At 50.7% G+C, this 18,365-nt stretch overlaps 1 protein-coding gene across 1 annotated transcript in view; it reads left to right on the top strand.

The window, feature by feature from the left end:
• LOC120942724 overlaps positions 1-18,365 on the top strand; it is a 100,051-nt gene that overhangs the window by 40,427 nt on the left and 41,259 nt on the right. Inside the window, exons 21-30 of the mRNA XM_040355649.1 lie at positions 9-104; positions 1,261-1,340; positions 2,134-2,217; positions 2,756-2,822; positions 4,284-4,391; positions 4,799-4,882; positions 5,291-5,404; positions 5,640-5,732; positions 5,862-5,972; positions 7,398-7,506. Coding sequence (XP_040211583.1) covers positions 9-104; positions 1,261-1,340; positions 2,134-2,217; positions 2,756-2,822; positions 4,284-4,391; positions 4,799-4,882; positions 5,291-5,404; positions 5,640-5,732; positions 5,862-5,972; positions 7,398-7,506 — 946 coding nt within the window. The remainder of the gene's footprint in view (positions 1-8; positions 105-1,260; positions 1,341-2,133; positions 2,218-2,755; positions 2,823-4,283; positions 4,392-4,798; positions 4,883-5,290; positions 5,405-5,639; positions 5,733-5,861; positions 5,973-7,397; positions 7,507-18,365) is intronic.

The following is an 18,365-nucleotide window of genomic DNA, read 5'->3' as shown; positions in this document are numbered from 1 at the left end:
TCTTGTAGAGTAACAAGAAAGTGACCGTTCTATGCACGACTCTGGAGGGTCAGAGGGTGGTCAGCTGTGCGGTGAACAGACCTCTCCTGAGACCCAACACCACGGTAAGAGTGCAGGAGAGAATGCTGAAGACTGTATGAGAGGAGGACACGAGACATCTGTCCAATTACCTCATCCGACCACCATTAGAGATGTGCACTACGGAAATATTTGTTTCCGACTCGTTCCTTAATTTGGTCATTTTATTTTGTCATATTCGCTATGTTAGAATGATTTGTTTTCGGAATTTGTTTCATATATTCATGATTTTCAAATCAATTCCAAATTTAAAAGTCAAAAGATTCAAATTTCAGAAGACTGTTTATATTCATTTGTTGTTATTATGATTCGAAAATTCAGATACATCCAAATCTCAGAATATTGAAAATTGTGTCCGAATCTCAATTTGTAGCAAAATGAATCACACATGTCTAGTCACCATCCCTGGACTGGAAGGTCTTGGGTGATGGTCCATACATGGTATATGTTCCACAGGGTCTCTTCTCTCATATGTTAGATGTTATAGGGGGTCTCTTCTCTCATGTGTTAGATGTTATAGGGGGTCTCTTCTCTCATATGTTAGATGTTATAGGGGGTCTCTTCTCTCATGTGTTAGATGTTATAGGGGGTCTCTTCTCTCATATGTTAGATGTTATAGGGGGTCTCTTCTCTTATGTGTTAGATGTTATAGGGGGTCTCTTCTCTCATATGTTAGATGTTATAGGGGGTCTATTCTCTTATGTGTTAGATGTTATAGGGGGTCTCTTCTCTCATATGTTAGATGTTATAGGGGGTCTCTTCTCTCGTATGTTGGATGTTATAGGGGGTCTCTTCTCTCATGTGTTAGATGTTATAAGGGGTCTCTTCTCTCATGTGTTAGATGTTATAAGGGGTCTCTTCTCTCATATGTTAGATGTTATAGGGGGTCTCTTCTCTCATGTGTTAGATGTTATAAGGGGTCTCTTCTCTCATATGTTAGATGTTATAGGGGGACTCTTCTCTCATGTGTTAGATGTTATAAGGGGTCTCATCTCTCATATGTTAGATGTTATAGGGGGTCTCTTCTCTCATGTGTTAGATATTAAAGATGACATGAGTGAATATTTATGATTTTGTTGAGGTTTGGGAGTTTTACCAACACATGGATCCAAGTACACTGAACAGTGCTGTGATAAAGTGATAACCGTCCTTTTCTAAGAGCCATTTACATCATTCTTCTAGGTGGTCTTCTTGGTGGGCTTCCATGTTTCCTCAACAGCAGATCTAAAAGACTCTTTGCTGATGGCAGCCAATATAACCAGGTACCGAACCCCAGACATGTCTATCTCTCTGTGTTGGGTGTCCTGGTCTCTGTGTGCCAACTTTTCTGGTCTCTGTGTTGGGTTTCTTGGTCTCTGTGTTGGGTTTTCTGGTCTCTGTGTTGGGTTTCCTGGTCTCTATGTTGGGTTTCCTGGTCTTTGTGTTGGGTTTCTTGGTGTCGGTGTTGGGTTTCCTGGTCTCTGTGTTGGGTTTCCTGCTCTATGTGTTCGGTTTCTTGGTGTCTGTGTTGGGTTTCTTGGTCTCTGTGTTGGGTTTCTTGGGCTCTGTGCTGGGTTTCCTGGTCTCTGTGCTTGGTTTCCTGGTCTCTGTGCTGGGTTTTTTGGTCTCTGTGTTGGGTTTCTTGGTGTCAGTGTTGGGTTTTCTGGTCTCTTTGTTGGGATTCCTGGTCTCTGTGTTGGGTTTCCTGGTCTCTGTGTTGGGTTATTTGGTGTCTGTGTTGGGTTTCTTGGTCTCTGTGTTGGGTTTCTTGGGCTCTGTGCTGGGTTTCCTAGTCTCTGTGCTAGGTTTCCTGGTCTCTGTGCTGGGTTTCCTGGTCTCTGTGCTGGGTTTCTTGGTGTCAGTGTTGGGTTTTCTGGTCTCTGTGTTAGGTTTCCTGGTCTCTGTGTTGGGTTATTTGGTGTCTGTGTTGGGTTTCTTGGTGTCAGTGTTGGGTTTCCTGGTCTTTGTGTTGGGTTTCCTGGTCTCTATGTTGGGTTTCCTGGTCTCTGTGCTGGGTTTCCTGGTCTCTGTGTTGGGTTTCCTGGTCTCTGTGTTAATTTGTTATTTTCTCTGTAGTGATAACAAAGATTCTGCCAACAATCGAAGGACGTCCTCAGCTAAAATAGACGTGTTGTATGCCATCTTTGTCACAGTCACCGGGTGAGTGCATCCAACCTGGCCCCTCATACAGAGATGGATCTAGAGATCACACCTCTCTAAACTCACATTTGTATGATGACACCCTTCATACAGGCTCCTCACATTCTTCTGACTCTAGAAGAAGAATGTTGCTTTAATATACAGTTAAGGAATTATATCTGAGTGTTCAGTCCATCAAACTAGGGAATGTTGAGATGGACTGAGGTTGTTTGAGTTACAGAACCTTCTGATTTCTCTCAATCAACTCCACCCCAAAACTATTCCTCAATTTATCTGCCAAGGTCCTCGTAAGTCCAGAAAAGGAGATACCAAAAATAACCACATTTTGTTCATTTTTGATGTTGTGTTAGTCTTGGCCTACCAGTGTCTTATGGTAAAGCCAGCCCCGCTTGACCAGAAGAACCACTTTTGTATTTTCTGCATTCTTTACTGACAGACTGTAGCTGTGTGGATATCTCTGAGCTCTACTGTCCTCCCACCACCACAGCTTGTGATGGACCCTCGTTAACTCATCAGTGATTCGTTGTTTGTGTTTCAGCCTTGAAGAGTCCAGCAAGTACCATAATTTCACATCTGAGGACTCCACAATACGGCACATCTACAGGGTAAGATCCATTCAATTTAGCAATGGAGTTCCGTGTGATGTTGGAGTGCAGACGCTGATAAAGCCTCATGTGGATGAAACGCGTTAGTTGGCCTCTCCTATGGATGGGGAGACAAAGCTAATTTCTTATTTCTACGGAATTCACAGTGTGCTGAATTTGTGTGCAGAAGAGTCACGTTTTCTTTACTTCTTTATAGATTTATACACTTCAGGATTTTTTACACCTATAGAAGTTATAGTACCTATTTTTAATTTTTTTTATACACAAAGGATCAGTCCACCCAAAATTAATATTTAGCTATAGGTAGATAGTGGTGGGTGGAGTTAGCCTCTGGTTGTCTTGAATTCACCTCCCTGAATAATGTTTTTGGGGGGCTCCTGCCAACCTCTGTGTGTTCCCACCCTTGTGGTGACCTGTCTGCTCTGCACATTCTCCCCACCCATAGGATTGTTCTCTCTCCCTTTAATGTGTTCCTGATACCATGGAGTGCCCCTGTCCCCATGTGTACTCCCCCCTGTGCCTGGAGTATCCTCATCCCCTCTGTGTGTTCCCTCCATCTGTGGAGCCTCCTCACTCCCCTCTATGTCTTCCTACACTCACAGGGCGACTAAAGTTCCTCTACTTGTTTCTATCCCCATAGTGTGCCCACTCCCTTCCATGTGTTTCCACTCCCATGGAGTGTAACTCCTCCCCCTATGTGGTCCCACCCAGGGGATGGTCTCTGCTCCCTTCTATGTGTTCCCACCCATGGAGTGCCCCTCTACCTCCCATCTGTGTTCCCACCCAATAGAGTGTCTCTATTTCCTTCTATGTGTGTCTGCCCAATGGAGTGCTAATTTCTTTGCATTCCCATCCCAATGGGGTGTTTCTCCTCTTCATGTTTCCACCTCCATAGTGTGGCCACTCCCTTCTGTGTGTTCTCTCTCCCTATAGAGTATATTCTTCCCTCTGTATGTCTCTACTCCCCTCTATGTGTTCCCACCCCATGGAGTGTCCCTCCTTCCATCTGTGTTTCCACCACTACATGGTTTCCCAACCCACCTTTCTGTCCTCCCACCATGAGGTGTTCCTGCCCATTTTTGTGTGCCCCCACTATGAGGTGTTCCTGCCCACCTTTGTCTGCCCCCACAATGCAGTGTTCCTGCCCACCTTTGGCTGCCCCCACCATGAAGAGCTCCTTCCCACCTTTGTGAGCCCCCCCCCCATGAGATGTTCCTGCCCACCTTTGTCTGCTTCAACCATGAGGTGTTCCTGCTTACCTTTGTGTGCTGCCCCCGCCTTGAGGTCTTCATGCCCCCTTTTGTCTGCCCCCACAATGAGGTGTTCCTTCCCACCTTTTGTCTGCCCCCACAATGAGGTGTTCCTGCCCACCTTTGTGTTTTCCATTCCTCTTGTTACATTCTCAATAATATAAAATACATTCGGATTCTGATGTGTGTTGCCCCATTGTGTCTCTCACAGGTCAATAATCTGGGTCAGCGCAGCCTTCCCCTCACCGTCATCTTCTTCCTCCCAACGCGGCTGGGGGAGGCCTCAGTCTGGGAGAAGATTAGCATCAGCAGTTCCGAGGTAACACACCCCACGTGGCTCTGACCTGGTGTCCTCTACTGAGTCCTTCCTACTGAATCTGCCCTGAAACCTGGCTGGGCACAGACCAGCCCCCAGTAAATATCTGATTTTAATTGTTTTTATCAAAGATCCCTCCACTCCTGATCCGGATGGTACGATCCCTCCGCTCCCTGATCCGGATGGGACGATCCCTCCCCTCCCGATCAGGAAGGGAACAGGAAATGTATCTGAATGGTTCATTGTGGGCTCAGAGCTCAGGATGAATGGGGCATGCAGCATTGTAGCTGCACAGAGCCTTCTCCATGGACTGATGTCCCCTCCCACAGATCTGGGAACACTCAATGTGATTGGATGATAGGATGTAATCACAGATCTCTCACCGTTCCCTCTCACATCTTTCACCACAGCCAGAGGTCACCAGCTGTACCATGAAGGGAGCAACAGAAGGAGCCAAGAACGCCGGGGAACTCATAAACAAGAGTCCAATCTTTGTAAGTGTCCCAATCCACATGACTGAGGAGTCACCAGAACCTCCCACATGAGGGTGGGGCTTCTGTCCACCGTCCACTTCATCAATGTCCAATACTTCTCAATAGACATATATCCATGTTAATGACATACAGTGTCTGGGGTCTCTCTATATAATGACATATGGTGCCCGGGGTCTCTCTATATATAATGACATAGGGTGCCCGGGGTCTCTCTATATAATGACATAGGGTGCCTGGGTCTCTCCATATAATGACATAGGGTGCCTGGGTCTCTCCATATAATGACATAGGGTGCCCGGGGTCTCTCTATATAATGACATAGGGTGCCTGGGTCTCTCCATATAATGACATAGGGTGCCCGGGGTCTCTCTCTATAATGACATGGGGTTTCCCCGGTTCTCTCCTCAGAACTGCTCGGTTGGTTGGTGTGTGAGAGCGGAGTGTCAGATCCGGGATCTGGAGGCTCAGCGTTCACTGATCTTCACTATCAATGGAACTGTGACTAAAAACTGGACCACACAGGTAGGTACACTTTCCACACACAGGTAGGTACACTTTCCACACACAGGTAGGTACACTTTCCACACACACTCGTGTGTACACTCGATCTGAAAATCTCTACAGACAGGTAGGTACACTGAGATAGACATGCTGTGAATACAGGTAGGTACAATCCATTCACAAAGGCAAATACACTCTGCACACAGGTAAGTACACAGCATGCACAGGTATATACACCTTTTTCCTTCTATTGCAGACGGAACAGAAGAAAATCTCCCTACAGAGCTGGGCAGAGATTGTATACGATACCCGGACCTACCATCAGAGCCAAAACTTCACCCGAACCCAGGTACCATCCATCCCATTCCACCCTATCCAACTACCCGTCCACTTATCTATCCACCCAATCTTTAGATGATCACCGATTTCTCCTCGGCATCCTCAGAGCTGTGTCTATAATCTCTGTTATCTCCCACAGGCTCAGACGGTGCTGGAAATTCCCATCAAGTACAATTATGTCCCCATTATAATCGGGAGCAGTGTGGGGGGGCTGGTCCTGCTGGCCCTGATAACGGCCGGATTGTACAAGGTAAGTAGTTGGCTGTCGGAGTTGTAAGTGGGTGATGGACGGTGTCGGAGACACTGACCCTAGCTCTTACCCCAACACCGACCCTTGCTCTTACCCCAACACCGACCCTAGTTCTTACCCCAACAGCAACCCTAGTTTTTACCCCAACACCGACCCTAGCTCTTATCCCAACACCGACCCTAGTTCTTACCCCAACACCGACCCTAGCTCTTACCCCAACACCGACCCTAGTTCTACCCAACACCAACCCTAGTTCTTACCCCAACACCGACCCTAGCTCTTATCCCAACACCGACCCTAGTTCTACCCAACACCGACCCTAGCTCTTATCCCAACACCGACCCTAGTTCTACCCAACACCGACCATAGTTCTTACCCCAACACCGACCCTAGTTCTACCCAACACCGACCCTAGTTCTTACCCCAACACCGACCCTAGTTCTACCCCAACATCGACCCTAGTTCTTACCCCAACACGACCCTAGTGTCAGGGAAGCATGAATCAGACGTACAACAACAGATAAATGAAATAGGAAGGCTTTATTAAAAACCAAACAGCAAGGGTAAAGTCCAAACGGATGATCAAAACAGTAAGCAGAGTCTTCCACCGGAGCCAGGGATCAGGAGCCAGAAGGATAGTCCGAACAAAGCCAGGGATCAGGAGCCAGAAGGATAGTCCGTGGAAGCCGGGTCGGTAACCAAAGCAGCAGCACAATCTCAGGAGCATGTGAATACAAAAGGACCAAGCAGGGAAATGAAGCAACAGACCTCCTATATATGCAAGGCATCCAGCTCCTCCCAGTGGGAAGGAGGAGCCGAAGGGTGTGGTAAGTTATAAGAAGCCCAGAAACCAATATGGCCACCAGCACATGTCAGATGAAAGAAGCCAGCAAGAGGTAAGACCATGACACCTAGTTCTACCCCAACATTGACCCTAGTTCTTACCCCAACGCCGACCCTAGTTCTTACCCCAACGCCGACCCTAGTTCTTACCCCAACACCGACCCTAGTTCTTACCCCAACACCGACCCTAATGATGATGCTGCATGAGAAGTGGGCCAATGGAGGTCCAACTCTTCCATATTCTATCCAAAACTTAATAAGGTTTTGGCTGGCGTTACATTGTACAGTATTGCTTCAGAGTAGCCAATCACCATCAAGTGTGGGTGGGGCTTGTGAAAATGACATCACTGCCCCCCCACACATGGTCAGGGTAGCAGAGATCAATGGTGATCTGCAGAAACCAATGTCAACCTGATTTCCCTTTGCTGTGGTCAGATACAATAAGAGATGGGTTGTGATTGGTTGCTGTGAGTACTCCCTCATTATGACATCATGTATGTAAATGTGATGATTGTAGAGCGTTGATCTATTTGGATAATGATGATTCGATCTTTACCGCCATATTGTTTTCTGTCCCTCCAGCTCGGCTTCTTCAAGCGTCAGTATAAGAACATGTTGGAGGATCCAACAGCAGGGCAGGCGGTAAATGACGAGGCGCCTCTGGAGCCCCAAGACATTGAAGAGACCAAATGAGGAGAGCGCAGGGGCGGACTGCGCTGTGGGCGGGCTTTCACTGTAATGCTTTGTATGCTTTGCGGCTTGTTAATGAGCCAACTGATCCTTCGCTTTGTCTGCTGATTGGTCAGTGCCTTCTGGTCGGGGCAGCGTCCTTTTCATCGTGTCCCTCCCTCATCGCCTGCCCATTTATCACACCGTCCAATGAAGAAAGCCGACACACACACATGTAATGGGTGAAGACAAAACGTATCCAATACGATACGGGTCTCCATTCCTGGAAATACAGAATGTAGCCACACCCCCATACAGTGAGAAGACTTTATACTCACTGGGTGGTGGGAGGACCATAATGGAAGGATCCGCCCCCCAGGTACAAATCAGCGAATGGCGTATCTGAACTGATATCTGGAAATGCTCAGCATAGAAATATTTATTCATCCCGGAATGTGAATTGGATGGCCGCTGTGCGCTCCATAATATTGTGTTTAGGTTATTGTATGTCCTCTTTGTGTCAGAGAGAAGAAGGGGATCGAGGAAGCGGGGAAATGGGACATACAGGTCGGGGGATCGAGAGATCGGGGTAAGGGTCATAGAGGTTGGGGGATTGGGGGGGCGGGGAAATGGGACATACAGGTCGGGGGATCGAGAGATCGGGGTAAGGGTCATAGAGGTTGGGGGATTGGGGGGGGCGGGGAAATGTGACATACAGGTCAGGGGATCGAGAGATCGGGGTAAGGGTCATAGAGGTTGGGGGATTGGGGGGGCGGGGAAATGGTACATACAGGTCGGGGGATCGAGAGATCGGGGTAAGGGTCATAGAGGTTGGGGGATTGGGGGGGCGGGGAAATGGTACATACAGGTCGGGGGATCGAGAGATCGGGGTAAGGGTCATAGAGGTCGGGGGATTAGGGGGGCAGGAAATGGGACATACAGGTCGGGGGATCGAGAGATCGGGGTAAGGGTCATAGAGGTTGGGGGATTGGGGGGGCGGGGAAATGTGACATACAGGTCAGGGGATCGAGAGATCGGGGTAAGGGTCATAGAGGTTGGGGGATTGGGGGGGCGGGGAAATGGTACATACAGGTCGGGGGATCGAGAGATCGGGGTAAGGGTCATAGAGGTTGGGGGATTGGGGGGGCGGGGAAATGGTACATACAGGTCGGGGGATCGAGAGATCGGGGTAAGGGTCATAGAGGTTGGGGGATTGGGGGGGCGGGGAAATGGGACATACAGGTCGGGGGATCGGGGGAAGGGTCATAGAGGTTGGGGGATTGGGGAGCGGGGAAATGGGACATACAGGTCGGGGGATCGAGAGATCGGGGTAAGGGTCATAGAGGTCGGGGGATTAGGGGGGCAGGAAATGGGACATACAGGTCGGGGGATCGAGAGATCGGGGTAAGGGTCATAGAGGTTGGGGGATTGGGGGGGCGGGGAAATGGGACATACAGGTCGGGGGATCGAGAGATCGGGGTAAGGGTCATAGAGGTTGGGGGATTGGGGGGGCGGGGAAATGGGACATACAGGTCGGGGGATCGAGAGATCGGGGTAAGGGTCATAGAGGTTGGGGGATTGGGGGGGCGGGGAAATGGGACATACAGGTCAGGGGATCGAGAGATCGGGGTAAGGGTCATAGAGGTTGGGGGATTGGGGGGGGCGGGGAAATGGTACATACAGGTCGGGGGATCGAGAGATCGGGGTAAGGGTCATAGAGGTTGGGGGATCGGGGGGGCGGGGAAATGGGACATACAGGTCGGGGGTTTGAGAGATCGGGGGAAGGGTCATAGAGGTTGGGGGATCGGGGGGGCGGGGAAATGGGACATACAGGTCGGGGGTTTGAGAGATCGGGGTAAGGGTCATAGAGGTTGGGGGATTGGGGGGGACGGGGAAATGGGACATACAGGTCGGGGGATCGGGGTAAGGGTCATAGAGGTTGGGGGATTGGGGGGGCGGGGAAATGGTACATACAGGTCGGGGGATCGAGAGATCGGGGGAAGGGTCATAGAGGTTGGGGGATTGGGGGGGACGGGGAAATGGGACATACAGGTCGGGGGATCGAGAGATCGGGGGAAGGGTCATAGAGGTTGGGGGATCGGGGGGGGCGGGGAAATGGGACATACAGGTCGGGGGTTTGAGAGATCGGGGTAAGGGTCATAGAGGTTGGGGGATTGGGGGGGCGGGGAAATGTGACATACAGGTCAGGGGATCGAGAGATCGGGGTAAGGGTCATAGAGGTTGGGGGATTGGGGGGGCGGGGAAATGGGACATACAGGTCGGGGGATCGGGGGAAGGGTCATAGAGGTTGGGGGATTGGGGGGGCGGGGAAATGGTACATACAGGTCGGGGGATCGAGAGATCGGGGGAAGGGTCATAGAGGTTGGGGGATTGGGGAGCGGGGAAATGGGACATACAGGTCGGGGGATCGAGAGATCGGGGTAAGGGTCATAGAGGTCGGGGGATTAGGGGGGCAGGAAATGGGACATACAGGTCGGGGGATCGAGAGATCGGGGTAAGGGTCATAGAGGTTGGGGGATTGGGGGGGGCGGGGAAATGGGACATACAGGTCGGGGGATCGGGGTAAGGGTCATAGAGGTTGGGGGATTGGGGGGGGCGGGGAAATGGGACATACAGGTCGGGGGATCGAGAGATCGGGGTAAGGGTCATAGAGGTTGGGGGATCGGGGGGGGGGCGGGGAAATGGGACATACAGGTCGGGGGTTTGAGAGATCGGGGTAAGGGTCATAGAGGTTGGGGGATTGGGGGGGCGGGGAAATGGGACATACAGGTCGGGGGATCGAGAGATCGGGGTAAGGGTCATAGAGGTTGGGGGATTGGGGGGGCGGGGAAATGGGACATACAGGTCGGGGGATCGAGAGATCGGGGTAAGGGTCATAGAGGTTGGGGGATTGGGGGGGCGGGGAAATGTGACATACAGGTCAGGGGATCGAGAGATCGGGGTAAGGGTCATAGAGGTTGGGGGATTGGGGGGGGCGGGGAAATGGGACATACAGGTCGGGGGATCGAGAGATCGGGGTAAGGGTCATAGAGGTTGGGGGATTGGGGGGGCGGGGAAATGGGACATACAGGTCGGGGGATCGAGAGATCGGGGTAAGGGTCATAGAGGTTGGGGGATTGGGGGGCGGGGAAATGTGACATAGAGGTCGGGGGATCGAGAGATCGGGGTAAGGGTCATAGAGGTTGGGGGATTGGGGGGCGGGGAAATGGGACATAGAGGTCGTGGGATCGAGAGTTCGGGGTAAGGGTCATAGAGGTTGGGGGATTGGGGGGCGGGGAAATGGGACATACAGGTCGGGGGATCGAGAGATCGGGGGAAGGGTCATAGAGGTTGGGGGATCGGGGGGCGAGGAAATGGGACAGAATGAATGTAGTTGCACTTTCACCGGGCAAATTATTTTTATGCAAATTCTTTATAAATGTACCCCGTTATGATAGTTGGGGGTACCAGCTTGGGAGTATACAGCGGCTCTGATTATAGACACGTGACTCTTCATATTATTTCATGTTATAAAATATTATTTTGTGTTATGTAATATTATTATGTTTCCTCTTTGTGTCTGAGAAAAGTTTATTTCTATTCCGCAAGTTTCTCCAAGCTTCCTTCTGCTAAACCCCCCCCCCCCCCTATATATACAGGATGCACATGTGGTATATTGTCCGTGCTGAGCCATGCGCTCACACCCATACAGAGGCTCCCCCTTCAGGCTGCACAGCTGACAGCGGGAAAATGCTCCTAGAAACTTTCAGCTTTTTTCTTCTTGTCACAAAGTGTTGTCACCATTAAATGGAATCTTTGGGTATATACAGTATGGAGGCTTTTAATGTTTAATTCAACTTTTATACAGGTCTGTTGATTTACAGGGATCGGGGGACCATGAAATCAGGGGTAAGGGATGGGGGATTGGGGGATTTAGGGATCGGGGGACCATGAAATCAGGGGTAAGGGATGGGGTATTGGGGGATTTAGGGATCGGGGGCCCATGAAATCAGGGGTAAGGGATGGTGGATTGATGGCAGGGGACTGATCAGGAGACTAAGGGATTGGGGGGCCGTGAATCGAGGGTAAGGGATGGGGGATTGAGGAATGGGGAGACCATGAATTTGGTGGTAAGGGATGGGGGGTTGGAGGTAGAGGAGGGGGGTCAGGAGACTGAGGAATGGGGAGACCATGAATTTGGTGGTAAGGGATGGGGGGTTGGAGGTAGAGGGGGGGGTCAGGAGACTGAGGGATCAGGGGACCATGAAATTGGTGGTAAGGGAAGGGGGATTGGAGGTAGAGGAGGGGGGGTCAGAAGATTGAGGGATCGGGGGACCATGAAATTGGTGGTAAGGGATGGGGGGTTGGAGGTAGAGGAGGGGGTCAGGAGACTGAGGGATCAGGGGACCATGAAATTGGTGGTAAGGGAAGGGGGATTGGAGGTAGAGGGGGGGGTCAGGAGATTGAGGGATCGGGGGACCATGAAATTGGTGGTAAGGGAAGGGGGATTGGACGCTGAGGTTCAGGAAATTGAGGGGATAAGGGATGGGGATTGGAGGCGGGGTTGTTGGGGGATTGGAGGTAGAGGAGGGGGGGTCAGTAGCTTGAGGATTAGGGGACTGTGAAATTGGGGATAAGGGAACTGGAGGTTGAGGGGGCAGGGGATTGAGGGACCGGGAGGCCATGAAATCGGTGGTAAGGGATGGGGGATTACAGACAGAGGTTAAGGAAATTGAGGGGATAAGGGATGGGGATTGGAGAAGAGGGGGGTCTTGGATTGAGGGATCGGGGGACTGTGAAATTGAGGGAAAGTGAAGGGGAACTGGAGGTTGGGGGGGCAGGGGATTGAATTGGGCATAAGGAATTGGAGGTGGGGGGGTTGGAGAATTGAATGATTGGGGGGATTGTTAATTCAGGGGTAAGGGATGGAGCTTTTGAGGCGGGAGTTCAGTGGATTGAGGGATCAGGGGATTGGAGGTGGGGGGTTCGGGGGATTGAGGAATTGATGACTGTCACAGAACCGCTCCCTGCACTCTGCTTGGGTGCTTCCATCTTTACATTACTTCCTCCAGTCCGGACCTTCAGATATCAGATATTACAGCCACATGTTGCAACCAAGAACCAGGCGAGACTCGCTCAGTTACAAAACGGTAACATGGAATGTTTATTTGACAAACTTACACGGCATATGTACCCCACAGGAGGACATCCCCCCTCCTGATCATATTACCCCAAACAATACAAACTGTAACCAGAAACATAATTACAACAACCGACATACTTGCCGACTTTAATCTCAGAAGGTACAATACACATTAACATAAGTATAAACACAGAACCCCCTCAGACAATAGCAGGAGACCTCAGGAGAAGACTGTCCGGCTCCTACATTGTACAGAGACCAATGTGATCGGCTCTTTTAATTAACAGGTAGAGTTCAGAATCAAACAAACCAGGAATAGTCTTTATAGATTTCCTGGGAGATATTGTAGGTCAATATTACTGTCCCATCTGAAGTACTCCAAACCACATTCTCAGTGTCCATACTTTTCTCGGTCACGCTGGGCCCCTAATAGACACCAAGTGACTTAGACACAAGAGAATAATCTGCTCTCTCCCTGGGCCATAGTCAGTGGGTAAGAGGCTCCTAGTCCTCTCCAGAAGCCCCCATCTTGGTTAGGTCTGTCACAGGAGGGAATAGGGAATTGGAGGATCGGAGGTGGAAATCTGGAGTATCGGAGGTGGGAACAGAAGCGACAGAGGCAAGGGATGGGCAATTGGAGGTGGGAAACTGGAGGATCAGAGTCAGGGGATTGGGAATTAGGGGCAGGGAATGGGAAATGAGTGGATCAGAGGTAAGGAACTGAAGCATCTGAGGAAGGGATGGAGAATTGGAGGATCAAGGAGGGAAACTGGAGGCTGGGGATGGGGGGGATATCAGAGGTTGGAGATGGAGAATGAAGAATCAGAGGCTGAGGTAGGGAGCTGAAGGATTGGATGCAGGGAATGGGGAACTAGAGGTGGAAATCTGGAGGTTTCGGAGACAGGGGATTGGGAATTAGATGCAGGGAATGGGGAATCAGTTGATGGGAGGTGGGAACAGAAGCAACAGAGGTAAGGGATGGCCAATTGGAGGTTTGGAGGTGGGAAACTGGAGGATCAGAGTCAGGGGATTGGGAACTAGAGGCAGGGAAAGGGGAATCAGTGGATCGGAGGCAGGGAACTGAAGCATCGGAGGGAGGGGTTTGAGAGTCGGAGGCAAGGAATGGGGGATTTGTAGACTAGGCGCAGTGTGGCGTGGTCCAAATTCGTCAAAAGCAATGTATTGTAGAAAAGTTCAGCAAGTACAAGCAGGCCCGGCAGGAAGGCACACCTGAGCCACTTACAAACTCTACAGCGATGGGACAAATTTCAATGGCCCTCAAACACAATTCGTTGACTCATCAGTGGCGAGATTTAAAGTGGTATTAAACTCCGTTCTACCATTTGTACCCACAGGCCGGCCCATAGTAAAGCTTACCTGTAGGTACTGTGAATAGTACTGCGAATATCTCCTAAGACTTGCACAGTTTAGGATGATATTGAGAGACTGCGTGGAGCCGGTGACGTCACCGAATGTGCAATGAAGGTCCGGCATACAGTGAGGAGTGACGTCATCGTGCCCCCGGCCACTCATGTAATCGCCCTCTCAGCGGTGACAGCGCGGCGCTGGGGGGCTTCGTTCTAAGGAACGTCTCTCATAGTATGTGATGAGCCCCGGGCCCTCACATTATGACATTGCCTTGCAGGGAATTTATTTTTATTTTTATCAACATCTGCGGTTTATTCCGGCTTTACTACTCTGATCAACGATTGGTTAGAATTTCTGTACAACGCTGGAACGAATTTCTACCGGTGTATGGCCAGCATTACCGGAGAGATCACTGAGCTACAAACCTAAACTACACCACAGAGATGGCCTTCTCACAACCCCCGACCTCCAGAAAGAGTCCTCCATGCCTCCGATGAGCCCCGATTCTCATTATGGGGGAGCCCCAGGGACACTCAGTCCTCCATGCCTCCGATGAGCCCCGATTCTCATTATGGGGGAGCCCAGGGACACTCAGTCCTCCATGCCTCCGATGAGCCCCGATTCTCATTATGGGGGAGCCCCAGGGACACTCGGTCCTCCATGCCTCCGATGAGCCCCGATTCTCATTATGGGGGAGCCCCAGGGACACTCGGTCCTCCATGCCTCCGATGAGCCCCGATTCTCATTATGGGGGAGCCCCAGGGACACTCGGTCCTCCATGCCTCCGATGAGCCCCGATTCTCATTATGGGGGAGCCCCAGGGACACTCGGTCCTCTATGCCTCCGATGAGCCCCGATTCTCATTATGGGGGAGCCCCAGGGACACTCGGTCCTCTATGCCTCCGATGAGCCCCGATTCTCATTATGGGGGAGCCCCAGGGACACTCGGTCCTCCATGCCTCCGATGAGCCCCGATTCTCATTATGGGGGAGCCCCAGGGACACTCAGTCCTCCATGCCTCCGATGAGCCCCGATTCTCATTATGGGGGAGCCCCAGGGACACTCAGATGTATTGAAACAGAAAAGGAAAGTGAAATAAAATGTCACCAGAAGTCCTCGTCTTATATGGAGGGAAGTAATGGGGGGGGGGTCGGTCCGTTCTCCAGTCCTCCGGGTGAGAACGCAGAACGTGGGGTGTCTACCGATCAGAGTGTGAGCGCCGCTTCCCACGCTGCCTTTCCTGAGCGCAGAACCGCAGCGCTGACGCTCACTCACCAAACCGCAATACTCAGAGAACCTCAACGAGAGGAAACCACCGACCACAGAACCCGACCACAACCCTAATACAGAAGATATTATACACACAGCTCAGTACAACCTTGTGTGGTGTATATGAGCTCCCTGTATACAAGGCTCTGCACAGTCAGCACCCCCCCCCCCCGGTGTGGGACCTGAGCGCCCTGTGCACTGTGCAGTCAGTGGATGGAGAGGGGGGTAGGTGGGGGGGGAGTTGACTTTCTGCTGATTTCCTTCTCTGGGACGGTTCAGTTTCCTGCAGTCTCTGTGATATCAGTACAGAGATCCTCATACTGACAGACGGAGGCGATGTCCGTTCTCCTGCGATGGGTTGTCTGCGTTCTGGGTGAGTGCCGACATTTCCACACACTGGGCTAGATTCAGGTAGGGGGCGCGCAATGTTACGGTGGCGCAGCGTATCGTATTTACGCTACGCCGCCGTAAGTTAGAAAGGCAAGTGCAGTATTCACAAAGCACTTGCCTTCTAAGTTACGGCGGCGTAGCGTAAATGGGGCCGGCGTAAGCGCACGTAATTCAAATGTGGATGAGGGGGCGTGTTTTATGTAAATGGTTGGTGACCCGATGTGATTGACGTTTTTTTACGAACGGCGCATGCGCCGTCCGTGTACATATCCCAGTGTGTATTGCTCCAAAGTACGCCGCAAGGACGTATTGGTTTTGGCGTGAACGTAAATGACGTCCAGCCCTATTCGCGAACGACTTACGCAAACGACTTAAAAAAGTCAAATTTCGACGCGGGAACGACGGCCATACTTAACATTGCGTGCGCCTCCTAATAGCAGGAGTAACCTTACGCCGAAAAAGCATAACGTAAACAACGTAAAAAAATAGCGCCGGCCGTACGTAAATTTGTGAATCGGCGTATCTAGGTCATTTGCATATTCTATGCCGAAAACTACGGAAGCGACACCTAGCGGCCAGCGTAAATATGCACCCTAAGATACGACGGTGTAAGAGATCTTAGGCTAATGTCGGCGTATCTTGCTTTTTGAATACAGAAAGAAGATACGCCGGCGCAGCTTTGAATTTACGCGGCGTATCTATGGATATGCCGGCGTAATTCATTGCTGAATCTAGCCCACTGTGTGCTGCTGCGGGGGAACCACGGGAGGGTTAGCAGGAGAATTAATCAGAGGAGCTTTATATCATTTATTGTTCACCCAAAACTAAACCTGTCTATGAACTCTTACCCCAAACCTGATCCTATCACCCCAAACCCAATCCCCAACCCTAATCCTCCAACCCCAAACCTAACCCCCCAACCCTAATCCCCCAACCCTAATCCTATCACCCCAAACCCAATCCCCAACCCTAATCCTCCAACCCCAAACCTAACCCCCCAACCCTAATCCTCCAACCCTAATACTATCACCCCAAACCCAATCCCCAACCCTAATCCTCCAACCCCAAACCTGATCCTATCACCCCAAACCCAATCCCCAACCCTAATCCTCCATCCCCAAACCTAACCCCCCAACCCTAATACTATCACCCCAAACCTGATCCTATCACCCCAAACCTGATCCTATAACCCCAAACCCAATCCCCAACCCTAATCCTCCATCCCCAAACCTAACCCCCCAACCCTAATCCTCCAACCCTAATACTATCACCCCAAACCTGATCCTATCACCCCAAACCTGATCCTATAACCCCAAACCCAATCCCCAACCCTAATCCTCCAACCCTAATCCTCCAACCCCATACCTAACCCCCCAACCCTAATCCTCCAACCCCAAACCTAACCCCCCAACCCTAATCCTCCAACCCTAATCCTATCACCCCAAACCTAACCCCCCAACCCTAATCCTATCATGCCAAACCTAACCCCCAACCCTAATCCTCCAACCCTAATCCTATCAACCCAAACTCAACCCCCCAACCCTAATCCTCCAACCCTAATCCTATCACCCCAAACCCAACCCCTCAACCCTAATCCTCCAACGTTATTACTAAACCCCCAACATAACCCCCCAACCCTAATCCTCCAACCCTTATCCTATCACCCCAAACCTAACCCCCCAACCCTAATCCTACTGTATCCCCCTAAACCCCCCAACCCTATTCCTATCATTCCAAACCAAACCCCCAACACTAATTCTACTGAATCCCCCTAATCCACCAACCCTAATACTAAACACCCAACCCTAATCCTATCACCCCAAACCTAACTCTACTGTATCCCCCTAATCCTCCAACCCTATTACTAAACCCCCAAACCTAATATCACCCCAAACCTAGCACTCAAACTTAATTCTATCCCCTAACCCCAACCCTAATTCTAACCCCTCTACCCTAATCATATCACCCCAAACCTAGCCCTTACCCCTAATTCTATCCCCCAGCATTAATTCTACCCCCCCCCCAACCCTAATTCTACCCCCTAATGCCCCAATCCTAATCTTTCAACCCTATTACTAAACCCATAATCCCAACACCCCAAACCTAACCTTCAACTCTAATCCTATCCTCCTAATACTAAACCCCCAACCCTAATTCTATAACCACAAACCTAACCCTCAACCCTAATTCTAACCCCCAAACCCTAAAACTACCCCCCCCTAACCCCCAACCACAATCCTACCACCTAACCTAATCCTGTCCCCCTAACTCTAACCCCCAACCCTAATCCTATCACCCCAAACCTATCCCTCAACCCTAATTCTATCCCCCTAACCCCAAACCCTAATACTACCCCCCTAATCCCCCAACCTGGTGTGGCAATTGCCCCGTTTCCCCCCCTGGATTTGCCACTGAATCTTATCCCCTAACCACCAACCTTAAATTTTTCACCCTAAACCCTACCCCCAACCCTATTCTTATCCCCCTAACCATATTCCTAATCCTATTCACTAATTCTAATCTCCTAAACACCAACCCCCAGTGCTCTCCACCTAGACCTAACCCCCAATACTAACCCCCCCAACCCTAATCCTACCCCCTTAACTAATTCTATTCCCCTAACTCTAACCCGCTAACACTTTCCCTTATCCCTTAAACCTCCAAAGCTAAACTCCTAACTCTAATTCAAACCCACTAACCTTAATCCCCTG

Source organism: Rana temporaria, chromosome 6 (assembly GCF_905171775.1).
Source record: "Rana temporaria chromosome 6, aRanTem1.1, whole genome shotgun sequence".
Classification (NCBI taxonomy): Eukaryota; Metazoa; Chordata; class Amphibia; order Anura; family Ranidae; genus Rana; species Rana temporaria.
Note: the sequence above shows the minus strand (reverse complement) of the source record. Positions and strands in the feature narration are given on the sequence as shown.